Source organism: Bufo bufo, chromosome 1 (genome assembly GCF_905171765.1).
Source record: "Bufo bufo chromosome 1, aBufBuf1.1, whole genome shotgun sequence".
Lineage (NCBI taxonomy): Eukaryota > Metazoa > Chordata > Amphibia > Anura > Bufonidae > Bufo > Bufo bufo.
In genome coordinates this window covers 518,367,476-518,395,079 of record NC_053389.1, presented here as the reverse complement: position 1 = coordinate 518,395,079, position 27,604 = coordinate 518,367,476, and the positions used below count along the sequence as shown (strand labels likewise).

The 27,604-nt window shown below is 45.2% G+C and overlaps 1 protein-coding gene across 1 annotated transcript in view; it reads left to right on the top strand.

The window, feature by feature from the left end:
* Positions 1-27,604, top strand: part of ASZ1 (ankyrin repeat, SAM and basic leucine zipper domain containing 1) — a 131,416-nt gene that overhangs the window by 15,902 nt on the left and 87,910 nt on the right. The window contains exons 3-4 of the mRNA XM_040413708.1: positions 2,787-2,909; positions 11,431-11,542. Coding sequence (XP_040269642.1) covers positions 2,787-2,909; positions 11,431-11,542 — 235 coding nt within the window. The remainder of the gene's footprint in view (positions 1-2,786; positions 2,910-11,430; positions 11,543-27,604) is intronic.

Sequence of the window (27,604 nt, the reverse complement as noted above, 5' to 3'; positions counted from 1 at the left end):
CCATTTTATCAATAGGAGAGAGGACATTTTATCAATAGGGGGCCCCTTCATATATAATCGCAGCATTTTCGGGTCGGCCGAATCGCCATATCGCATTTGGCGATTATCGCGATTCGATTATTTTTGAAATATATATCGTGCAGCCCTAGTCTGTACTCTATATACATAAAATCAGATGCCAGCGTGTTCCCCAGTCACCTATGCTTCGGGTAGTTAGTCCTTACTGCTGAATTCACAAACCCCCTTTAAAAAACATACTTTCGGATGGCAGTGTCCAATGTACATAAAATCATTGGAGTTATAGACCCCCGGTAGCTGTTTGGGCAATGATCTCAAGCAGTTTCAATCACATTTCTCAAAAACGGCCATTTACCAGAATCAAACAGACGACATGCAATTCCACGTCTTTGTACTACAGTTGGCAGACGTGTAACAGTCTCCGTCTATGAATCACACAGATGCTCTTTCACATGAGGGAGTTTTCTGTCTGGATGTGATGTGTAACAAACGCACAGTGTCCGGTTTTCACGCATCATTTCTGAGTTCAGGAAAAATGGCAGTATTTTCTATATTGTGCGTTTTTCATGCTGCCCTGACCCCATAGAAATAAATGGTCTGTGCCTGTAAAACGGGAGACTTCCAGATGCAAAACATTTTTCACTGATGGTTGCAAGAAAATATAGATTGTTATTCTTCAGTTCTTCTTCACTCGTGTGCAAAACACTTACAATCCGGACGGAAACAATGCAGACATTGCGTGCTAAACCATCATTTTTTTCCTGAACGGATTCTGACACAATCCGTATCGCTCGTGTGAAAGCGGCCTTACTGTCTTCAATAATGATAGATCGGATCTTGTCATAATACACCTGCTGGTCTCATTCTTAAAATGATCAACCAAAATGTTTCCCTGTTTACCATTTTCCTTTTGTAATCCCCCCCCGTATATTGGCTTATATATCCTCTCAATGCTAAAAGTAAAACCTGTAGTGTCTGGACTTCACTGATAAACCAGGCGCAATGACTTGTAGGGCTAGCTCAGCGGAATCATTTAGTTTTATTCTGGAGAAAACGTCTGTATGCAAATGAACAATTAAAGGGAACCTGTCACCGGGATTTTGGGTATAGAGCTCAGGACATGGGTTGCTAGATGGCCGCTAGCACATCCGCAATACCCAGTCCCCATAGCTCTATGTGCTTTTATTGTGTACAAAAAACAATTTGATACATATGCAAATTTACCTGAGACGAGTCCTGTCCCTGACTCATCTCACATACAGGACACACCTCAGGTTAATTTGCATATATATAAAATCTTCTTTTTTTTTTTTTACACAATAAAAGCACACAGAGCTATGGGGACTGGGTATTGCGCATGTGCTAGCGGCCATCTAGCAACCCATGTCCTCAGCTCTATACACAAAATCCCGGTGACAGGTTCCCTTTAAGTGCACTAAGGGTGGGTCTAAGCCACGCTGTGCATCCTTGCCTTCCTTGCTTCATCTTCCTGTCCCTCCCTCTATTTCTTGATTGACAGGACCATACGAGATGACCATATAGGAGGCTGACCTTGCCAATGAAGGAGAGGAAGGGAAAGTGACAGATCTCTTAGTAGAACACTGGATCACTTTCTTTAGCCAGCCATTTTGCTATAATCTTGTACTGAACAGCTCCAGCGCAAGCTGTTCAATACACAAGGCTTGCTGATGGCTCCTCATATTCATAAACTCCTAGCTCTCCCTGCACTCCACTGCTGATTTACTGTAAGAAAAAATATATGTAAATCAGCGGCAGGGAGGGGGGGAAATCCAGGTCCTCATGAATATCGGCACTGGAGCTATTCAGTACAAGATTTCTCTATGAAATACATTCTTTCTTCATTGAGCTGCTTCAGACCCTTCCCTTTGCTCTAAATGGTGTCTCTAGTAATGTCCTGGATGGATGCTACACCTGTCACTCAGAGTAGAAAGAAGCAGCTCAATGCAGAGACCACCTCACAGTGAAGCTCCACCCTGACCCTTAAGAGTGGCAGAATAAAACTTCATATTCACACTGCTCCTGGTAAGAAAGTTATGATTGTCCTGGCCAGTGTTGTTAGCATGCCTTTAAGTAGCTAATCATGGTAAATTAGTAAGCGCAATACAGCAGTATTTATTTGCTGCCTTTTTGGGGTTGAGGAGGAACAGCTCCCATGTCCCTAATGTCCCTGTTCTATAGCTACGGAGGCTTAGGCCACTTCCACACTCGCGTTTGCGGATCCTTCACGGCTCTGCACAGACGGATCCGTTCAGATAATACATCCGTCTTTAACATTGCCAAAACGGATCTGTCTTGAACACCATTGAAAGTCAATGGAGGACGGATTCTATTGTGTCAGTGAAAACGGATCCGTCCCCATTGACTTACATTGTGTGTCAGAACAGATCCGTTTGGCTCAGTTTCGTCAGACGGACACCAAAACGCTGCAAGCAGCGTGTTGGTGTCCGCCTCCAGAGCGGAATGAAGACAGAACGGAGGCAAACGGATGCATCCTGAGCGGATCCTTTTCCATTCAGAATGCATTAGGGGAAAACTGATCCGTTTTGGACCGCTTGTGAGAGCCCTGAACGGATCTCAGAAACGGACCCAGAAACGCCAGTGTTAAAAGTAGCCTTAGATATTGGTCCAGGCTACCTATAAATCATTGATATACGGTACTTTTGAACATTATGAAGAATGTATGACCTTAATATTTAATTTAATGTGTTTCTTTTATCTTTTGCTATGTTACATTCTGCTTGTATTAGGAATAAATGTTGAATGTGGCTTCCAGTTTGGTTGGACTCCTTTGATGTATGCTGCTAGTGTTGCGAATTTGGAAATGGTACGTGTTCTTCTCGATAGAGGTGCTAATGGAAACTTTGAAAGAGGTATGTATAATGGTCTAAAAACTTGCCTCTTATAATGAGTGCTTTATAACATGGATCTGCTGTACATTTTGCTGATTTTTTTACTTCTTTATTTTTTTTCTACATTTTTAGGGTAAAAAGGATAGGCGAATATTCTGTAATTTTTACAAAAACAAAGTACAATGTACAGATGCATCTCAATAAATTAGAATATCATCGAAAAGTTAACTTCTGTCAGTAACGGAGTTCAAAAACTGAAACTCATATATAGATCCGTTACACACAGAATGATCTATTTCAAGCGTTTATTTCTTTTATGGTTCAATAAGATTTTATTATTATTATCTATTACAATCATAAAAGAACATCACAAATTGCAGTATACATACCGCATACAAGGATACATTGCGACATGCAATCATAAACAGCAGTACAGCATAAAGGACAAGGTATAAGCATGTATCTGTATCTGAATAACAAACAGTCAGCTGACAAAAAGTCAGCGGAAACAAAGGCCCTGAAGGGCTTAATAAGGCCTCAAACAAATGATATATAGGTCAATAATTCTAGACAAACTTGACATAAAAGGGGGGAAGACAGGATGACACACAAGAGGAGGGGAGGGGGGGGGGGGGAGACATCATAGGGCATAACTAGAGAATAGCTAGGTACTATTAAGGAGGAGAATCAGGGAGTACCCCTGATGCCATCCAAACCGAAAATGAAGTAGATGATCTAAACCTGGACCATGGCTCCCAACTCTTAAGAAACGCCGGAATCTTGTTCTGATCAGAGGCACACATCTCTTCCCTGTGTATCAGCGCATCCAGTGCAGAGGCCCAAGTGATCCTTTTCAAACTCTCGGTTGACTTCCAGTTGCGTGGGATAATTTGCCTCATGGCCGGCATAAAGAGCCGCAATGAGCCTTTCTTAACATGTGAGATCCGCCCCGGGAAAATAGATAGCAGAGCGATGGAAGGGGAAAATGCTATGGAGGCCCGGAATAGAAAATTATAAAGCTTGAAGACGTCTATCCATAATGGGTTAAGCTTCGGACAATCCCACCATATATGGATCATAGTGCGTTTATTTCTTTTAATGATGATTATGGCTTATAGCTAATGAAAACCCAAAAGTCAGAATCTCAGAAAATTTTGAATATTATAAGAGTAATTTAAAAAAATATTTTTAATACAGAAATGTTAGCCTATATGCAGTGAATACTTGGTCAGGGCTCCTTTTGCATGAATTACTGTATTAATGTGGCGTTGCATGGAGGCGATCAGCTTGTGGCACTGCTGAGGTGTATGGAAGCCCAGGTTGCTTTGATAGCGGCCTTCAGCCCATCTGCATTGTAGGGTCTGGTGTCTCTCATCTTCCTCTTGGGGTTAGGTCAGGTGAGTTTTCTGGCCAATCAAGCGCAGTGGTTATTAAACCAGGTATTGGTACATTTGTGTGGGCAGGTGCTAAGTCCTGCTGGAAAATGAAACCAGCATCTCCATAAATCTTGTCAGCAGAAGGAAGCATGAAGTGCTCTAAAATTTCCTGGTAGACGGCTGCTCTGACTTTGGACTTGTTATAACACAGTGGACCAACACCAGCAAATGATTGCTCCCCAACTATCACTGACTGTTAGGCCTCTTTCACACGAGCGACTTTTCCGAGCGGGTGCAATTCGTGAGTTGAACGCATTGCACCCGCACTGAATCCCGACCCATTCATTTCTATGGGGCTGTGCACATGAGCGGTGATTTTCACGCATCACTTGTGCGTTGCGTGAAAATCGCAGCAAGCTCTATATTGTGCGTTTTTCACGCAACGCAGGCCCCATAGAAGTGAATGGGGCTGCGTGAAAATCGCAAGCAAGTGCGGATGCGGTGCGATTTTCACACATGGTTGCTAGGAGACGATCAGGATGGGCACCCGATCTTTATTATTTTTTATAACCATGTTATAAGGGAAAATAATAGCATTCTTAATACAGAATGCTAAGTAAATTAGAGATGGAGGGGTTAAAAAAAAAAATTACATTTAACTCACCTCATCCACTTGTTCGCGCAGCCCAGCCTGCCTTCTTTCTTCTTCTTTGATGACCTGGGAGGAAAAGGACCTTTGGTGACGTCACTGCGCTCATCACATGGTCCATCACAAGTGGATGAGGTGAGTTAAATTATTATTTTTTTTACTTTTTTAACCCCTCCAGCGATGTTTTACTATGCATTCTGTATTCAGAATGCTATTATCTTTATAAGGGAAAATAATAAAATCTACACAACACCTAACCCAAACCTGAACTTCGGTGAATAAGTTCGGGTCTGGGTACCAGGGGCGGACTGACCGGTCGGGCACTTCGGACATGGTCCGAGGGCCCGCCGCAAAATAACAATGTGGTAATGGCAGCAGGGCCCGGTGCAGTCACTGTATTCTATCGCACCGGGCCCCGCTCACTGTAATAGTAAGTTTCATATGTGAACCAGAAGAGAAATCCTCTGCGATCCTCTCCCTCTCTGTACTCACAAACTCAGTAACAGCCTGGCAGGCCGTGCGGCAGCGTAACTCACTGACGTCACACGCCTGCTTCAATCATAAAGTGGGAGGAGCAGGCGCGTGACGTCAGTGAGTTGCGCTGCCGCCCGGCCTGCCAGGCTGTTACTGAGTTTGTGAGTACAGAGAGGGAGATGATCGCAGAGGATTTAGCTTCTTGTTCACATATGAAAATTAGTATTACAGTGAGCGGGGCCCGTTGCGATAGAATACAGTGACTGCACCGGGCCCCGCTGCCATTTCAACACCAGATGCCGGCCCCCAGACCCTGTATTGGGGGTCATTCACTCACAGGGACACTGTTATGGGGGGGATCTGTGGATGACACATAAATAGCATAAGGTGCTATGTATGTGTCAACCACAGTGCCATCCACAGAGCCCCCACGACAGTGCCATCCACAGAGCCCCCAAGACAGTGCCATCCACAGACCACCATTAGTTCAAAACCCACCAAAAGCACACCTTTTAGTTCAAAATATTTTTTAATTTGGCTATTCCCCACCCCTCTTGTAATTGTTCCGCTACTTGTGGGCTGTGCGGGCATGAGTTCAGTCAGTTCGGTGCGCAATCCCGTCCTGCAGCGTGTGATCCCGCGAGACCCACCATTGTAGGTCACGGGTCTCGCGGGATCACGCGCCGAAGTGACTGAACTCATGCCCACGTAGCCCGCAAGTAGCAGATCAGTGGAACAAGTACAAGGTGGAGGGGACTGCTTCTAACAGAGGCTCACTAATGGACGCTGAGATTAGATCACCCCATATGAAAGCATTGAATCAATGCTTTCCTATGGGGAAAAATCTTACCCTGGAGGTCATCATGCAGAGTATGAGGATGTCCAGCGTCAGATACCAGACCAAAGGTCTGTTTTACTCCAGGAAGCCCTCAGGTGGCTGCCAGCAACTAGAGGCTGACTTATTGCTGGAATGTAAACAATGCAGTTTCTCTAGAACATTGCAGCTCGATTTGCAAAAGGGACACTGTACCCAGACCACATCAATGAGCTGAAGGGGTCTGGGTGCCTTTTGTGTTGCTTTAACTTTGAAATCTTATTAAAGGGTTTCTACCACCTCGTTTTGAGAAATTTAGCTGTCAGACACTAGCGATCCGCTAGTGTCTGCTCTACCAAACAATGCTATTATAATAGTTTTTTATGGAAACGGCTGCACAAAAAGCTAACTTTTATCGATATGCTAATGAGCCTCTAGGTGCTATGTGGGCGTCTTTTCAGCACCTAGAGGCTCGGTCTACTCACACAAAATGCCGCCCAGCGCGTTCCTCCAGCGCATGCGCCGTGCGTGTCTGTCTCCGGCGCAGTTAATGTCTGACCGCTTTCTGCACAGACATCTCCACTGCGCCTGCGCCGATTACGTCATAGTGCTCCGAGGAACAGACGCAGTGGAGATGTCTGTGCAGGGAGCGGTCAGACATTAACTGCGCCGAAGACAGACGCGCATGGCGCATGCGCGAGAATTTGTCCGCTGACTCAGAGGGAAGATCGCATTCCAGAGGAGATGGGTGGGCTGGAGGAACGCGCTGGGCGGCATTTTGTGAAGGTAGACCGAGCCTCTAGGTGCTGAAAAGACGCCCGCATAGCACCTAGAGGCTCATTAGCATATCGATAAAAGTTAGTTTTTTATGGAAATGGCTGCACAAAAAGCTATTATAATAGCATTGTTTGGTAGAGCAGACACTAGCGGATCGCTAGTGTCTGACAGCTAAATTTCTCAAAACGAGGTGGTAGAAACCCTTTAAAGATTGTGTAGGGTGTGGCTGGAGGCGGGGCATGGAGGCGGGACAAGGGTGGGGCTTGCAGCAGAACATGGGTGGGGCCTGTAAGGGGGCCCTTGATTGATTTTGCCCGGGGGCCCTGAGGGTTCTCAGTCCGCCCCTGCTGGGTACCAAACATGCCAATTTTTCTCACGCACGTGCAAAACGCATTAAAATGCTTTGCACTCGCACTGAAAAATCGTGCATTTTCCCGCGACGCACCTGCATCCTATCCGGCTCTCTCACGCGACGCCCTTGTGAAAGAGGCCTTAGTGTTCATTATCGATCTGAAGTTGATTCGTTCAAAAACTTTTGATTTTTAAAGATGAAGTCTCGCTCGACTTCAGCTGAAACAAATTTTGTCTCCACGGAGGCAATTCATTTTAATGCTGTATGGAGACAGCATTAAAACTAAAGTTTTTTTTTTAATTAATTGACTTCAGATCGATCATCCGTAGCTCGATTTGCTCAAGACTACTTCACACTGGACCTCAAGCAACTTGGACTGTGTGCCTCTCCACCCTTTCTTGAGAATCTGGGACCTTGATTTCCAAATGAAATGCAAAATTTACCAAAATCTGAAACAGGACTTTGGAGCAATGAGCAACAGTTCAGTCCTTTTTCTCCATAGCCCAGGTAAGATGCTTCTGACATTGACTCTGGGTCATGAGTGGCTTGACACAAGGAATGCAACAGTTGTAGCCCATGTCCTGGATACGTCTGTGTGTGTGTGTGGTGGCTCTTCAAGCACTGACTCCAGCCACAGTCCACTCCTTGTGGATCTCCTCCAAATTCTTGAATGACCTTTTCTTGACAGTTCTTTAAAGGCAACGGTTATCCCTTTTACTTGTACACCTTTTTCTACCACACTTTTTCCTTCCACTCCACTTTCCATTAATATGCTGCTTGTGAACAGCCACCTTCTTTAGCAATTACCTTTTGTGGCTTAGGGCTCTTTCACACCTGCGTTATTGTGTTCCGGCATAGAGTTCCGTCGTCGGGGCTCTATGCCGGAAGAATCCTGATCAGGATTATCCTAATGCATTCTGAATGGAGAGTAATCCGTTCAGGATGCATCAGGATGTCTTCAGTTCCGGTACGGAACGTTTGTTGGCCGGAGAAAATACCGCAGCATGCTGCGCTTTTTGCTCCGGCCAAAAATCCGGAACACTTGCCGCAAGGCCGGATCCGGAATTAATGCCCATTGGAAGGCATTGATCCGGATCCGGCCTTAAGCTAAACGTCGTTTCGGCGCATTGCCGGAGCCGACATTTAGCTTTTTCAGAGTGGTTACCATGGCTGCCGGGACGCTAAAGTCCTGACAGCCATGGTAAGTGTAGTGGGGAGCGGGGGAGCAGTGTACTCACCGTCCGTGCGGCTCCCCGGGCGCTCCAGAGTGACGTCAGGGCGCCCCAAGCGCATGGATCACGTGATCCATGTGATCACGTCATCCATGCGCATGGGGCGCTCTGACGTCATTCTGGAGCGCCCCGGGAGCCGCACGGACTGTAAGTATACCGCTCCCCCGCTCCCCGCTCCTACTATGGCAACCAGGACTTTAATAGCGTCCTGGGTGCCATAGTAACACTGAAAGCATTTGGAAGACGGTTCCGTCTTCAAATGCTTTCAGTACACTTGCGTTTTTCCGGATCCGGCAGGCACCTCCGGCAACGGAAGTGCATGCCGGATCCCAACAACGCAAGTGTGAAAGAGGCCTATCCCTCCTTGTGGAGAGTGTCAATGACTGTCTTCTGGACAACTGTCAAGTCAGCAGTCCTCCCCATGATTGTGTAACCTACTGTACTAGACTAAGGCACTATATAAAGGCCTAGGAAACCTTTCCAGATGGTTTTGTTGATTAGCTGATTGGAGTGTGACACTATGAGTCTACAATATTGAACTTTTTCACAATATTCTAATTTTCTGAGATACTGATTTTTGTGTTTTCATTAGCAGTAAGCCATAATCATTAACATTAGGGTCCATTCACACGTTCGCAAATGGGTCCGCATCCGTTCCGCAATATCGGGAACGGGTGTAGACCCATTCATTCTCTGTGGGGCCGGAAGAGATGCGGAGAGCACACTATGCATCCCTGAACCTCCGGGCTTTGGGCCCCAAACTTCCGGGCCAGGGCTCCGCAAAAAAATAGAACATGTCCTATTCTTGTCCGCTATTGCGGACAAGAGTAGGCAGTTCTATGGGGGGTGCCGGCCGGGTGTATTGCGGATCCGCAATACACCACGGACGTGTGAATGTATTTCTTTTAAGGGTCCAATCCTGAAGTGGATAACTCTGTATGTAATGACTCTGTATATTGAGTTTCACTTTTTGAATTGAATTACTGAAATAAATTAACTTTTCAATGATATTCTAATTTGTTGAAATTACAGATTAGCCTATTGTTTTACCCTAAAAATGGCCAGAAACTCAGCAAAATGTTGTGTGTGAACATACCCTTTAGGTACTTTCTTAAAGAAGTTGTGCAATGTGATAATACTGACGACCCATCCTCAGGATCGGTCACCAATATCAGATCAGCAGACATCTGACTCCCGGCACCCCCACGGATCAGCTGTTTTGAAGAGGTTGCTGCACTGTGCTAGAGCTGAATTTTCGTTTCTGTTTAACTGCACGTCTTTTAAGCTGATAGCAGTGGAGCTGTGTATCCACTTTTAAGTTTCTAGGACGAGTAGTTATGGTTACTTTACCACAGCTGCAGGCTAGACAGTGTGCAATTAATCAGGGAAGAGGAAGCCGTGCTTGCAGGAGCTGAACAGCCTCTTTAAAAGGCTAATTACCGGGATTTGGACCTCTGCCGTTCTGATATTGTTTACCTATTCTGAGGATAGGCCATCAAAATCGTCACATTGCACATCAACTTAAGATTAAAGGTCCAGCACACAGCCTCACAATTTCCATCTTCTGACATGGAAGGTGCGGTTTAACTGCAGTCAACATTTTAGTGGCCTTTGAATGGGAAAGGGTAGGGCATAAAATTGGAAAAAATCAGGAAGTGTGCCATGGATTTCAGTTGTATCCTTGGTACCAATGTGTGCCACTAGCTGTGCCATGGAATGGGTGTGTCCCTACACACTCTGGCTCAGTCATTAAGGACATGCCCAACAGGTTACACCCAGTTGTCAAATTATTTATACATGTCTAGGAGTAATAACCGAGGACCATCACAATACAGATTTCTAAGAAGGGATGTTCCAGACTTCATGAAGGATAAAAGACTTCAAAAGGAAAACCAACAGCTCCTCTATAAAGGGGTGGCCATTTTTGTTTTATTTTTTAATCCACCCCTAGTTTTGTTTTTAATAACTTATACAATTGGCACATGTGAAATCACTCTAAATTTGGGCTTCCTTGTAATAATATAACTTAAAGGTGTTCTGCACTTTGTTTAAACTGATGATCTATCCTCTGAATAGATCATCAGCATCTGATCGGCGGGTGTCAGACACTGTTTACCACTGGCCTAGTGACATCACAACTAGTATCAACTGGCCTGGGCGGGGCTAAGCTCCATTCAAGTGAACAGAGCTTAGCCCCGCCCAGGAAAGTTGATACTATGACCACCCTGCAGCGGTGGCCATACTTTCACTCTGTAGGAAAAAGCGCCAGACTATCTGGTGATTGGGACCGTGGGAGCACATATAGGTTGGTCCTTTTTCCTACAGTGTGCAAGCAAGGCCACCGCTGCTGGACTGCAGCGGTGGTCATAACCATGGCCACAAGAAGTTTATTATGCAATGATAAAATGAATCAAGCCAGCAAAGAAGGCAATATGGACAATCACAATACATTAGTAGGGCTCCTTTCAGACGAGTGTCACGCATTGTACTCGCAGCGCAGCACCTGTCCTGAACTTCCAGCATAGCATTATATTGATTTATGATGCTATGTAACCCTTAGAGGTCTGGAATGTATTGGATAACGCTGTCGGTGTTATACAGTACATCCCAGAACTGTAAGGGTTTCATAGCATCATAAATCAATATAATGCTATGCGACCCCGGCAGTGCTGGGAGTTCAGGACAGGTGCCTCGTGTGACACTCGCTCGTCTGAAAGGGGCCTAAGTGCCTTGTACTAACTTCTCTGCATGATAAATGCCACTTGCTGAAGTGAGACAACCTCTTTAATTATTTAAAGTGATTTTAATTAAGGTGTGGGACAATTAACATTGGTATAAAATGTTCTTGCACGTTTATTTCTCTGCCAGATAACTTTACTGCACTTATGGCTGCATGTACTGCGCGGGCATCTGAGGAAAATATTGTGAAGTGTGTTGATTTGCTGCTTTCAAGAAATGTGAACCCAAATGTATGCTGCAGGTAAGGACTTGGAATTGCCTATGCTACTAAATTGTGTAAATTGCATAAGACCTTGCTGAATACCATTTGATGATGTTTATATAAAAAAATCATGTGTCATTTTGACTGGTTTTGCAACCAGAAAAAATGGGAAAATGAAAAGTAATTCAGTGTGAATGTGTTGTAAAAAGAAATCCGGTAGACCAGGTATGGTAATAATGGCCCAGTTTGTAGTGGAAAGATTTGTACTTCTCGGTATTGGCTCACAATCACTGATTGAAATCACTGACCATAACACAGACGTGTGAACTAGTCCTAAGGCCTCTTTCACACGGGCGTTGCGGGAACATGCAGTATTTTTCCGCGCGAGTGCAAAACATTGTAATGCGTTTTGCACTCGCGTGAGAAAAATCGCGCATGTTTGGTACCCAAACCCGAGCTTCTTCACAGAAGTTCGGGCTTGGGATCGGTGTTCTGTAGATTGTATTATTTTTCATTATAACATGGTTATAAGGGAAAATAATAGCATTCTTAATACAGAATGCATAGTACAATAGGGCTGGAGGGGGTTAAAAAAAATAATAATTAAACTCACCTTAATCCACTTGCTTCTCTTCTGCCTTCTTTTTTACTGTGTGCAGGAAAAGGACCTGTGGTGACGTCACTCCGGTGTGACGGACCATGTGATGACCGCAGTGACGTCACCACAGGTCCTTTTCCTGCACACAGCAAAAAAGAAGACAGAAGAGAAGCCGGGCTGCGCGAGCAAGTGGATTAAGGTGAGTTTAATTTTTTTTTTTTTTTTTTTTTAACCCCTCCAGCCCTATTTTACTATGCATTCTGCATTAAGAATGCTATTATTTTCCCTTATAACCATGTTATAAGGGAAAATAATAATGATCGGGTCTCCATCCCGGTCATCTCCTAGCAACTGTGCGTGAAAATCGCACCGCATCCACACTTGCTTGCGGATGCTTGCGATTTTCACGCTACCCCATTCACTTCTATGGGGCCTGCGTTGCGTGAAAAACGCTGAATATAGAGCATGCTGCGATTTTCATGCAACGCACAAGTGATGCGTGAAAATCACCGCTCATGTGAACAACCCCATAGAAATGAACGGGTCGGTATTCAGTGCGGGTGCAATGCGTTCAACTCGCGCATCGCATCCGCGCGGAATACTCGCCTGTGTGAACTCAGCTTTAGGGTCCATTCACACGTCCGTAGAATGGGTCCGCATCCGTTCCGCAATCATCTACCTTTCCCCATATTAAAAGTAAAAGTAAATAGACTATTAAAAAATAAAGATCATTAGTGCGGCCATATCCCAAAATGCCCATACTTCTAAAATATTAAATAATTTCTCTCACACAGTGAACTGCATAAAAAAAAAAAAAAAACATCAACATAACTAGTTTGTTGTTTTTTCATCTCTTCACCTCACTAAAAAAAATTATAAAAAGTGATCAAAAAGTCATGAACACTCCTAAATGGTATCAATAAAAACTACAGATTGTCCTGAAAACATGATCCCTCACACTCTCCATAGATGTAAATATGAAAAAGTTATGGGGGTCCGAATATGGCGATGCAAAGAAAAGTTTTTTATTTTAATATTATTTTTATTTTATTTTTTTTTCAAATATTAAAAAGTTTTTTATTTTAATATTATTTTTATTTTATTTTTTTTTCAAATATTAAAAGATGCGAAAAACTAAACAAATGTGGTATCACCATAATCTCACTGACCTAGAGAATGAAGGTAACTGGTCACCTTTACTGCATAACGAAGACTGTAAAAATAAAACTGGTGGAATTTTTTTTTTTTTGTTTTTTTTTCAACTCCACCCCATTTGGAATTTTTTTTCCATTGTCCCATCATGTGCAATATTACATGGTGCCATCATTAGAAAGTGAAACTTGTCCCACAAAAAACAAGCCTTATACGTCTGTGAATGTGCAAGTATAAAAGGTATAGGTCGGAGAAGGCAGGGAGTAAAAAACAAAGGAATGGAAAACCGATCAGGATCAGTCGTCAGGAAAAGGTTGCAATGTGTCAGGGCGAGTGCCACCATCTTGGTATTGTCAAAAGCTGAGATGATCAGCCAATCAAAATTGTGGCTGTATACCAATCACAGCCTAAGGGCTCATGCAAACAAACGTATTTTTTATCCCTGTCCAATCCGTTTTTTTTTTGCGGCCCCTATAGAGAACCATTCACTTCAATGGGTGTTCTGTAATTTGCTGAATGGCTGTACGAATGTGGACAGCACAGGGATGACTGCATTTTTGTGGTCCCCAGAAATGGATGGGTCTGTGCATGATCCACAAAAAATGCAGATCAGATGTAGTCCTGGGATATAGTTTCAGAAGTGGCCCCCCCTTATGCAGCCACACGACCCTGGAACTGTGTTTGGTGAAAGCAGTAATGTCCTTTCCGGCAGGCATGAGTGCTGTTCATGATGTTTAATATTGATGGCTATTCTCAGCATAAGGCCTCATGCACACGACCGTTGTGTGCACCCGTGGCCGTTGTGCCGTTTTCAGTTTTTTTTCGCGGACTCATTGACTTTCAATGGGTCCGTGGAAAAATCGGAAAATGCACCGTTTTGCAGCCGCATCCGTGATCCGTGTTTCCTGGCCGTGAAAAAAATATGACCTGTCCTATTTTTTTCACGGCCAACGGTTCACGGACCCATTCAAGTCAATGGGTCCGTGAAAGAACTAGAGTTGTTGCGATACCAAATTTTTGATTCGGTTTCGATACCATGAAAAAGTATTGCGATACTCGATACCATTCGATACCACGCGAAAAAAATAAACAAAAAAAGCCACGTGCATTCCTCATTTTTAAAAATGGCGAATCGCGCAGTTTTTATTTTATTTTTTCTGTTCCGGCATTCGCCACCTAGATTTTTTTTTTTATATTTTAATAGTTTGGACTTTTCTGACGTGGCGATGTAATATGTTTATTTATATATTTTATATGTGAAATTGGGAAAAGGGGGGTGATTTATACTTCATATTTTAGTGTTTTTTTTTTTTTCACTTTTTATTTAATAACTATTTCCCCCCTTAGGGGCTAGAACCTGGGATCTTTCATCCCTTTTCCTATTCACCCTGATAGATCTCTATCAGGGTGAATAGGACTCCACACTGTCCCTGCTGCTCTGTGCTTTGTGCACACAGCATCAGGGATGTTACCATGGCAACCAGGGCTTCTGTAGCGTCCTGGCTGCCATGGTAACCGATCGGAGCCCCAGGCTTACACAGCTGGGGCTCCGATCAGAAGCTGCCACTGCACCACCAATGAGGGGGAGTGGAGAGGTCCCTGTGGCCACTGCCACCAATGATTTTAATACTGGAGGGTTGAGAGGGGCCGGCGCACTGTGCCACCAATGATTTTAATGGGATGGGGGGATTGAGGGGGGGGGCACACTGCACCACCAATGATTTTACCCCTTTATACAGGAGGCGGGTACTAGCAGATCAGCGGCAGTTAACTGCCGCTGATCGCAGCTCCCTGTCAGGGGCAGGGTGCCGGCAATGCGATTCTGCTGCCGGCACCCGCCTCCTGTATGTGTTAAAGACTGACTACTGTATATGAGTCCAGACTTTCACTATTAGGCCACACAGAGCGGCGCCCAGCGATGTCTCAGCACTCACCATTTAGTCCTGGGCGCCGCTCCGTTCGCCCGCAGTGCCCCATTACTGTCTCCTCTCCTGCTCCACATGCTGCTGATTACTATCGGAGCGATGGGAGGAGACATCAGCTTCACTAGTGGGCGTTCCTTCTCCCTGGCTGTAGCGCTGTCCAATCGCAGCGCAGGGAAAAGGAACGCCCACTAGTGAAGCTGATGTCTCCTCCCATCGCTCCGATAGTAATCCTATCATTGGGGGCGCAGTGCGCCCGCCCCTCCTCCGCCCCTCTCTTCTCATTGCCGCCCCTCCTCCACCCCCTCTCTTCTCATTGCCGCCCCTCCTCCGCCCCTCTCTTCTCATTGCCGCCCCTCCTCCGCCCCTCTCTTCCCATTGGTGGCAGCGGCAGCAGCACAGGGGGAGGGAGGACAGCTTCCTTCTCCCCGTGCTGCTGAGAGAGAACATGAGCGTGCCGATAGCAGCGCGCTCATGTTCAGAGATACTAGACTGCGCAGAAGCGCAGCCCAGTATCGAAAAAACGGAAATCCCGGTATCGTATCGATACCGGGACAAAAGTATCGATTGGGTATCGAAATTTCGATACCCGCAACAACCCTAGAAAGAACACGGATGCACACAAGATTGGTGTCCGTGATCCGTGGCCGTAGGTTAGTTTTTATACAGACGGATCCGAAGATCCGTCTGCATAAAAGCTTTTTCATAGCTGAGTTTTCACTTCGTGAAAACTCAGAACCGACAGTATATTCTAACACAGAGGCGTTCCCATGGTGATGGGGACGCTTCAGGTTAGAATATACTAACAGAACTGTGTACATGACTGCCCCCTGCTGCCTGGAAGGTGATGCCAGGCAGCAGGGGGCAGCCCCCCGCCCCCCGTAGTTAACACATTGGTGGCCAGTGTGGCCGCCCCCCCCCCCCCCTCCCTCCCCTGTAGTTAACTCATTGGTGGCCAGTGCGGCCGGCCCTCCCCTCCCCTGTAGTTAACTCATTGGTGGCCAGTGCGGCCGGCCCCCCCCCCCTCCCCTGTAGTTAACTCATTGGTGGCCAGTGGGCCCCCCCCATCCCCTGTAGTTAACTCATTGGTGGCCAGTGGGCCCCCCCCCTCCCCTGTAGTTAACTCATTGGTGGCCAGTGCGGCCGCCCCCCCTCCCTCCCCTGTAGTTAACTCGTTGGTGGCCAGTGGGCCTTCTCCCCTCCCTCCCCCTCCTAATTAAAATCTCCCCCCTATCATTGGTGGCAGCGGAGTGTACCGATCGGAGTCTCAGTTTAATCGCTGGGGCTCCGATCGGTAACCATGGCGACCAGGACGCTACTGCAGTCCCGGTTGCCATGGTTACTTAGCAATTTGTAGAACCATTATACTTACCTGCGAGCTGCGATGTCTGCGTCCGGTCGGGAGCTCCTCCTACTGGTATGTGACAGGTCCGGCCGGGAGCTCCTCCTACTGGTAAGTAGGAGGAGGAGGGAGGGGAGAAGGCCCACTGGCCACCAACGAGTTAACTACAGGGGAGGGGCGGGGGCTGGCCACACTGGCCACCAATGTGTTAACTACGGGGGGGGGGGGGGCTGCCCCCTGCTGCCTGGCAGCACCTGCCAGTCATGTACACAGTTCTTTTAGTATATTCTAACCTGAAGCGTCCCCATCACCATGGGAACGCCTCTGTGTTAGAATATACTGTCGGATTTGAGTTTCACGATGTAACTCAAATCCGACAGTATATTCTAACATAGAGGCGTTCCCATGGTGATGGGGACGCTTCAAGTTAAAATATACCATCGGATTGGAGAAAACTCCGATCCGATGGTATATTAACTCCTGACTTTACATTGAAAGTCAATAGGGGACGGATCCGTTTGAAATTGCACCATATTGTGTCAACGTCAAACGGATCCGTCCCCATTGACTTGCATTGTAATTCAGGACGGATCCTCCAAAAATCAAGGAAGACCCACGGACGAAAAAACGGTCACGGATCACGGAAAAACGGAACCTTGTTTTGCGGACCGCAAAAAAATACGGTCGTGTGCATGAGGCCTAAGTGATCAGTGGTGGTCTGTCTCTCGGCTATTTGTTGAGCTGTCTCTTCCTAGGCCAGCGACATCGTGTTTATTGTTACAGATATATTTAGTGTGTGCAGCTGAAGAAATGATCTGCTCTGTTTAGTCTTGGGCAGAATACCGGTGTTCACTATATACCGCGGTATTAAGAAACGGCAATATGACGACATCACTGTATGGAATACCTCTGTATTTTAGTGACATCACTTGCGCTGACCACTTCTAAAACGTCTGCGCACATTACCAGTCAGCCCCCTCTTCACTCCTACTTCACCAGGACTCCGCCCACCGGCCCGATAGCTGCGACTCGTCAGCCAGTCTGATGTGCTCTGACATACACAGCCAGGGCGACGTTAGCAGCCAATGAGAGAGGCGAAAAGACGGTGGCATCCTCACAGGCCAGTATCATTGTCCACGGCGGACTGTAGACGTCAGTACCAAGGTTCTGAGGAAAAAACTTGTGGTAACACTATCTCCTATTAACATCTGTTACCAGGCTCATCGTTTTTTCAGTGGCCCCTGCACATGGCAGTGCCATCTCTAACATTGGCCAATAGCAGCTACTTACAAAAGTGACACTCTAAATGGAATATACTACTTACTGCCCCCCCATATACATTAACTACCACCCTCCCTGTATACAGTGTACAACACCCGACCGACTCCCCCTGTATATAGTGTGCACTTGACCCCCCCCCCTCCCCTATACAGTGTATAGTGCACATAGATGTGGGGGATGTACTAGATCCTAGGGGGTTACACAGGTCATGAGTCCCATCAGTATAACACCCATACAGGAACAACAAGGAGACATTACTGTATACTGTCTGCGAGGCATTATACTTTATGGTGTACTCAATACAGTATAATGTTTCCTAGTGACTCCTCATACAGTATAATGTCTCCTTGTGGCCCCCCCATACAGTATAATGTCTCCTTGTGGCCCCCCCATACAGTATAATGTCTCCTTGTGGCCCCCCATACAGTATAATGTCTCCTTATGGCCCCAATTGTTTTTTCTTCTAAATGGGTATTTATTGTGATATATATCGTTATTGCGATAAATTTCTTCATATTTTTGTTGAGGGAATATTTTTTTATTTGGCCCAACCCTAGTTCTGTTGGGTGCTGGGGCCACAAGTACATAGGAGGACTGTGAAGTGTGACGGTCCCACAGCTGTCACTCAGAGAAGAGGGCCTGTGATGCATCTGAATGCAGAGAGTACTTCACAGTGAAGACAAGGATATCAATCAGTAATGGCCAAACTCTGCGTCTCATCATTATGCAAAATTCACAAATCGCCAATGAGCCGGCGCCAGGTCAAAACTTCGCTTAGGTCCAAAACGATTAAAAGTCCATATATCATGAATGAATCCAAGAGCACAATTGTATGTGAAGAGCACTCGCTAAAAAAAAGCTCCATCATGTGATCTGAAACGCGTTGCTGTGGAGCGTTTTTTTTTTTTTTTTTCAGTGAGTGCCCTTCATATACAATTGTGCTCTTGGATCCATTCATGCTGTATGGACTTACTTTTGGAATAAAATGAGGTTTTAATGTGGCGCTGCCTCACCGGTTATTTATGGACCTCAGTGAAACCCCACCTCGTGGGCACTTGCAGCCCCAGCGCCTGTCAGATATCATTCACTCTGCTGCACTTCATACTATAGCTGCTTGTATGTGTGTATAGAACAGTATATACATTTAATATACTTGATTGTAGTTTTCCCTTCTATCTTCTAAGGGTACTTTCACACTTGCGGCAGAGGATTCCGGCAATCCGGACGCAAAGAGATGCATTTGTGAGACGTATCCAGAGGCAATACCGGATACGTCTCTCCAGTGTCATCCGGAAAAATGGATCCAGTATTAATTTTTTTGCATTTTTAAAGGTCTGTGCAAACCGGATCCGTTTTGCTGGAACACTTAATGCTGGATCCGGCACGAATACACTTCAAAGTAAATTAATGCCGGATCCGGCATTCCGGCGAGTGATCAGTATTTTTGGCCGGATAGAAAACTGCAGCATGCTGCGGTATTTTCTCCGTCCAAAAAACGTAAGAGGCACTGAACTGATGCATCCTGAATGGATTGCTCTAAATTCAGAATGCATTAGGATAAAACTGATCAGTTCTCCGGTATTGAGCCCCTAGGGCAGAACTCAATACCGGAAAAGTTTAACGCAAGTGTGAAAGTACCCTAAGTCTTCAGAAGTATACAAGTATGAATCGCCATTTTCATAAGCAAATTCAGCTTTTCCACATTTTTTATGTGTGTGTGTGTATATGTATGTATGTATATGTATGTATATATATATATATATATAATTATAATATATAAAAAAAAATTAACAAATGTCAGCCATGTGGAGACAAGCCTGTAATTGCTTGCATCTTGTTTGTTAACTAAACTTCCCTTGCTTATTTTTCTTGGTTTGCACATGTCTTTTGGAGCTCTAGATCCAATCCTCCTCTCTTTGCACATGCACGTTACAGCATTTTTCTTTAAAGTGAAAAGCCTTATTCAGACCTCCAAGTAATGTGCAGTCTAAATACCTGCACTTTGTGTTCTACCTCGCTCGTGCTGAACAACAAATGTCTGACAGGGCTGAGCAGAGCAAACCAAGGTGGTGGAGATCTAGAGTCCACTTACTGCTTCATCTTGGTTCTCCACAAACCTGCAGTATCTTAGGTTTGATATCAAGCACTTCATAACATTTCTAATAAACTATATGGAAAATAAATGGGGGAGGATTTAGATGTGGCGGTTTTGTTTAGTAGCGTGGATTCCGCATAGCACACCTACAGAAAATTCCAGTAAACCTACCGTTTCACCACTTGGTTGTATAGCTGGGAAATTGGCAGGGACTCCATATGACATGCAGATTTTGTTGTGAAATTGCTGCCAATTAGCCTCACGCTTAGTGAGGCTCAAAGATGATCCCAGATATACTTATTACATAGAGTGTATAAAGCCCCTGCATTTCTATCCAACATAGGTCTGCGGACTGACTCAGACTGTCCCCGTTGTGAGGGGACGGACGCTTCCTTGCTGCACATGTTCTGGGGGAGTACTGGAGATTATTTCTAAAATAATTAGGTCTGTATATTAGGTCTCTTAAAGGGGTTGGCCGAGTTATATAAATATAGGGCCAATCAGCATTATAACATCTACTATTACCTTTGTAAATCACTCTCTTTATCTATAATGTCTTGTTTCTTCTGTGCTGATCTGGGTCATGTGACCCGCGACGTCATCCAGCAAGCTCCCTGTGCTGATGTTGTGTACAGGCTTATCCCTGCCTTAGGGAGTGGCCTGGCTCTGTACACGAAACGTCAGAGCCTTGTGTGGCCGCCCCCTCCCTCTGCGTCTGGCTGCCGCGGCTCCTGTGACGGATCACGCATGCGCGATCCTTACCAGTGTCGGCAGCCTTGTGAAAAGATTCACTGGACTGGTGTGCCCGTTTCCCTGCCTGTGATTCATCGGTGTGCCCGTTCCCCTGCGTCTGGCTGCCGGCCGGCTCCTGCGCAATCATTACCAGTGCCGGCAGCCTTATCAAATTAGCATTGCCCTATTCCACTGGCCATCAGAACTAAAAGCCACCCCCAGGAACAAAACAAAGTATAGCTAAGATATTCTTATATATTAGATATAGAGCTATATCTAAGCTGTACCTAAGCTATATCTAAGCTATACCTAAATTGACTGAACTCCACGGCACTTCCAAAATCAAACGTGTGTTCCCCAAGTGACAGCGACGTTATGGTCCGCTCAATGGAACATTTCTCAAGTAGTGATGACGATAAACTAGTGCTCAGTGCAGGTATGTCCACATTAGGGATCGACCAATATTGATTTTTTTTAGGGCCGATACCGATAATTTGTGAACTTTCAGGCCAATAGCCGATAATTTATACCGATATTCTGGGAATTTCCATTTTTGAAAGAAAAAAAAATTCCTACACGAATCTGCTGAAAATTAATATGTTTATTGTTAACGTGTATTTTTTTTATTTTTTTTTTGTAAATCTTTCTTTTTCATTTTATACTTAATATTTTTTTTTTTTTTTAATTTATCTTTTTTTTTACTAACTTTTAGCCCCCTTAGGGACTAGAACCCTTGATCTCTATCAGGGTGAATAGGATCTCACACTGTCCCTGCTGCTCTGTGCTTTGTGCACACAGCAGCATGGAGCTGAACATGGCAGCCAGGAAGACACGGCTTCCTTCTCCCCTGTGCTGCTGAGGGAACATGGAGAGCGCTGAGAGCAGCGCGTTCTGTGTTCCCAATACGTTATCGTTATATCGGCAAAATAAATCCTGTATATCGGCCGATAATATCGGTAAAACCGATAATCGGTCGATCCCTAGTCCACATGATCATAAGTATCATGATCATAAGTAATTAAGACCAATTGATCAATAATTGTGTACAAAGTATCTAAATATCCAAAAAACATCAATACAATTCATATTGTGTATAGCCATCTATTATAAAAAGATAAAAGTGCATCCATAAATATACAAAAAATTCATAAAATCAAAGTGAATCCTAGAGTTTTGAAATATACCTAGACAAACAATAACACTGGGCAGCACAGCAGTTTCAATGTGTAGATGTGGAGTGCCAGCAGCTGATATATATTAGTATATATAGATATATATATGTATATAGAGACATAGATCGATCTGCAATTTGACAGGAAGATCTTCTGCCTGTGTGAGCTAGGAGATGATCATGTGACTGTGTTTGTATGCTAGGTTAGGTTGTGCAGTGCAGGGGGCGGGGAAGGGCAGATTATATATTCATGATCCACAAATATTCATGAGGGAGAGCTCAGGCATTATTGTTACACGCCCCCACAGCTTTGCTGCAGCATGTAAACAAAGCAAGAATGACAATCATCCAAAGGTGTAAGTATGGGTTTTTCTCTTAAGAAATCAGGCTTAACTAATGTATATGTATGTCCTGCTGAGTTTTAGAAGTTTTTTTTTTTTTTATATATTTTTCCATCACTTGGATAACCCCTTTTAAATTCACCGGGTATAGATGATAAACTATCCCTGTATATTCAAAGATTGCTTTTCCAGACCAGATTGTTGAAAGCCAAACATTGGACACTTTGAAACCCGCCTACCAGGCAGGAGTTCGTGCATCGTCTGAACAGTGTACTTGGATTTGAAAGAGGGAAGTATTTGAAAGAGGGAAGTTCCCTGCTAAATTTATGGCAATATGGCAGGGATGGTTTTACGGTCCCTGGATTGTCGTCTGACTAGCGATTGTGAGAGAGGACAGATGTCCATGTTGGGGCAAGTGACCTGAGTCCTTGGTGTTCCTCAGTGGACCTTGTCCTGATGCAATTGACACGCCTGATTGCATATTTCTTCTACACCCTAGCATAAAGCTTACTCTTACAACGTGCTTGTCATGAAACAATGCACTGCGAGCGTGTCTGTCTGCAGAATTATTATTTTGTGGGGGGAAGGGGGTTGTATTTTGTATATGCACTGTAAGACTTGTGTAACCTACTTCTTATATGGATATTACTGTAGAAATTAATCTAAAAAACTTTATTTCAATTTAAAAAATTGAAAAAAAAAAATTCCTGCCAATTTGTGGTGAAATTTATTAGCAGAGAAATCCTGCCACATGTTGAGCTGGCCTGTCTTTTAGAAACTAATGGGGGGTATAGTTGGGGGAAATAATTAACCATTAGCTGAAAGCCCCTAGCCTGCATCGCCTGTTGTAAGATTCATACTTATCTGTACGCTGGCTCCCGTCCCTCCATTTTCCTGTCCATAGCTTCTTTTCTTCCTGCTAGGGCATGGACATGATCACCCGAATGACATGTTACCATTGAAGCCAGTTATTGGCTACATGTCACGCGGGGTAGGATACAAGATACAAAAACACACAGAAAACCACAAAACAAGCGTCTAGGCCAGAAGCTGGGAATAAAGGTCACCTCCTGACAATTCCCTACCAGCTCTCTCTGGACTTCTGTGCCCACGTTCAGACCCTAAAGGTGAGAATTAACATGCCCCAGTGCCTAAGGCTGTAGATTCCCTAAGATGGGGGAAAGAGGCAACCTGCTTCCTCAGGACCTGGAGGAGGCAGGTGTCTCTCTAACAGCCTAGACAGAACACACAAAAAGGAAAACAAAAACCAACTTATCTTGTAGCTGAGCAGAAACAGCAAATCCACCTTTCCTCAGAGCAAGATAGAAGCTATAACCAGCACACGACACTGGGAAGGGGCGTAATTTTAACTCACACAAACGACCCCACCCAGTGCACCTGAAGGGAGGCGGATACAGCTCAACTCCAAACAGAAAACAAAAACACTACACACGTGCTGCTAACCTGGCAGACCTCCGGACATAACCTGAGCAGGGCATGACAGTCGTCGTCGTCGTCCCCCCCCCCTTTTATGGGTGACCTCCGGACACCCAGGCCCAACTTTATCCGGGTGGGCCCTGTGAAAGGCCCTCAATAGTCGGCTGGCACTAACATCCCCAACCGCAACCCACATCCTCTCCACGGGGCTGTATCCCCTCCAGTGTACCAGATACTGTAGGGAACCCTGAAGAACACGTGATTCGAGAACCCTAGAGATCTCGAACTCTAAATTGCCATCAACCAGAACAGGGGGAGGAGGCAATGGCGATGGTTCCACCGGTTTCACATATTTCTTCAGTAAAGACCTGTGGAACACATCATGGATCCTCCAGGTCTGCGGAAGATCCAGATGAAACGCCACTGGATTGACAACCGCAGATATTTTGTAAGGTCCAATAAATCTTGCACCCAGTTTCCAAGATGGTTCTCTGAGTTTAATATTTTTAGTAGATAACCACACCAGATCACCCACACACAGGTGCGGACCAGTTATACGTCTCCTGTCAGCCATTCGCTTATACCTCTCACCTATCTTCTCCAAATTCACTTGGATCCTCCGCCAAATAGAAGACAAGGCAGAAGAAAATCTCTCCTCCTCTGGCATCCCAGAAGAACCAGTCCCAGAAAAGGTACCAAACTGAGGATGAAAACCGTATGCGCCAAAAAATTGCAACTTCCCCGTGGTCTCCTGCCTACGGTTATTCAAAGGAAACTCTGCAAGGGATAAGAATGAGGACCAGTCCTCCTGATTCTCAGCCGCAAAACACCTCAAGTAGGTCTCCAGCTTTTGGTTAGTACGCTCTGTCTGCCCATTCGACTGCGGATGAAAAGCCGAAGAGAACGAAAGTTGAATACCAAGACGAGAGCAGAACGCCCTCCAAAACCTGGAAACAAACTGCGTGCCTCTATCAGAAACCACATCCGAGGGTATGCCATGTCATTTCACGATGTTATCAACAAAAACCTGAGCAAGAGTCTTAGCATTGGGCAGACTAGCTAACGATACAAAGTGAGCCATTTTACTAAAACGGTCCACAACCACCAAAATCACAGTTTTCCCGGAGGAACTCGGCAGATCAGTAACAAAGTCCATAGACAAGTGCGTCCAAGGACGAGATGGAATAGACAAAGGAAGAAGTGAACCAGAAGGTCGAATGTGAGCAACCTTTGACCGTGCACAGGTCTCAAAAGCTGCTACGTAATCCTCAACACTTTTACGTAACCCGGGCCACCAGAACCTCCGGGGAATAAGATCAAAGGTGGACCTGCCACCAGGATGTCCAGCAAGGACAGTATCGTGATGTTCCTTGAATACCTTGTATCGCAGTCCAGCAGGAACAAACAACCTCCCTGGGGGAGAAGAATCAGGAGCCCCCTCCTGGGCTCCCAACACCTCCATCTCCAACTCGGGGTGGTGGTCTTGGCTCTGTACCCAATCAGCCAAAATTGGAGCAGGATCCTCTGAATCACTTCCCCCAGGAAAACTACGAGACAATGCTTCTCCCTTGACGTTTTTAACCCCTGGGCGAAAAGTAACCACAAAATTGAACCTAGTAAAGAACAGTGACCATCTAGCATGTCTAGGATTCAGACGCTTGGCAGATTGCAGGTAAGCGAAATTCTTATGATCAGTATATACCGTAACGGGATGAGACGCCCCCTCCAACCAGTGACGCCATTCCTCAAAGGCCAATTTGATGGCCAGCAATTCCCTATCTCCTACATCATAATTCCTCTCGTCGACCGAGATCTTCTTGGGAAAAAAAAGCACACCGACGCCATTTGCCAGGAGATGAACCCTGCAACAACACTGCACCAACCACCACCACCTCTGATGCATCCACCTCCACTATAAATGGCTGAGACACATCGGACTGCATCAGAATGGGAGCAGACGCAAAACATTCCTTAATAGCCGAAAAGGCCTGCAATGCCTTATCCGACCAGACAGAGAAGTCGACTCCTTTCCTAGTCATATCGGTCAAAGGTTTTACAATGGTAGAGTAGTTCAAGATAAATTTTCTATAATAATTGGTAAACCCCAAAAACCGCATCAAAGCTTTCTGATTCTCCGGTCGGTCCCATTCCAGAACCGCTCGGACCTTTTCTGGGTCCATACGTAAACCAGAGTCACAAAGCAGATATCCCAGAAACTGAAGCTCCTGAACAGAAAACACACATTTCTCCAATTTACCATATAATTTATTCTCCCGAAGGATCGACAAAACCTGTCTCACTTGATCCTGATGGGTCTTCAGATCAGGAGAGTAAATTAGTATGTCATCCAAGTAAATTACAATGAACCTTCCCACAATATGATGGAAAATGTCATTGACAAATCGCTGAAACGCCGCTGGCGCGTTAGTTAACCCAAAAGGCATAACCAGATTCTCAAAATGACCCTCGTGCGTGTTGAAGGCCGTTTTCCACTCATCCCCCTCCTTGATTCTGATCAGATTGTAGGCCCCGCCTAAATCTAACTTGGAGAACACCTTGGCTCCAACAATTTGATCAAAAAGGTCAGAAATCAAAGGAAGGGGATATGGATCACGGACCGTAATGCGGTTCAATTCCCGGAAATCCAGACAGGGTCTAAGCGATCAATCCTTTTTCTTTACAAAGAAATAACCAACTGCGACTGGAGACTTAGATGGCCTAATATGACCCTTTGCCAAACTCTCGGCAATATACTTCCGCATGACCTCTCTTTCGGGTTGAGAAAGATTGTATAGCCAAGACTTTGGCAACTTAGCCCCTGGGATGAGATTAACCGGACAATTATATTTATGATGAGGAGGCAACTTCTGAGCCCCACCCTCCGAAAAGACATCCGCAAAATCTGGGAGATACTGAGGTAGAACCGTAGTAGACACACTTGAGAGAGACGCACTAAGACAATTATCCGAACAAAGTTCACTCCAACCAATGATCTGCCTTGCCTGCCAATCTATAGTTGGGTTATGTTTTATCAACCACGGTAAACCTAAGACCATAGGAGCGGGCAAGTCCTTCATGACAAAACAAGAAATGATCTCAACATGTGAATCACCCCCCCCTAACTGAATACCATGAGCAATATGAGTGAGACTCCTTTGAGAAAGAGGGGAAGAATCAATTGCGAACACCGGAATCTCTCTTTCTAAAGTGCAAGTACTTAAGCCCAAATTTTGAAGAAAAAGAAAATCAATAAGATTTACCCCAGCACCACAGTCAATGAATACTTCAAAATTTAATTTTCCTGAGTCTAGTGCCACCATAGCTGGAAGGAGAAAACGAGTATTGCAGGGAGATTGCATACCTGTTGCTCTGACGCCCCATTCACACTACCAAGAGTCAGGGATTTTTTTTTCTTCTTTTATGTAAACCTCTTTGTGGTTCTTTATCATCAACATGCGGTTTAACAAAAGGACAAGCATAAACAAAATGACCACTTTCTCCACAGTAATAACATAGCTTATGCAACCTCCTAAAGTTCCTATTACCAGAACGGAAAGACACCTGACCTAGCTGCATGGGTTCCTCCCCTACCCCAGAATTACATGTCATATTACCCTGGGGAACCAGTGAGACGGATCCACTAACAGAAGGGATCCCTCGCGCGGAAGGAACCTTTCACCTCTCTCTAATGCGTATTTAACCGTACAGCTAAAGACATAGCATTCTCCAACGTATCAGGATACTCATGAATAGCGAGGGCATCTTTCAATCTCTCAGACAACCTCTGACAAAACTGACTACGTAGCGTGGGGTCATTCCACTCAGACTCCGTAGCCCATCTCCTAAACTCAACGCAGTACGCCTCTGCAGTATATTCTCCTTGTAATAAATTAGGCAACTTAGATTCTGCCATCGAGACCCGATCTGGGTCATCATAAATTAATCCCAAGGCTTTAAAAAATTCATCCACCAACCGGAGAGCCAGAGAACCGGTCGGCAGAGAAAAGGCCCAGGACTGCGCGTCCCCTTT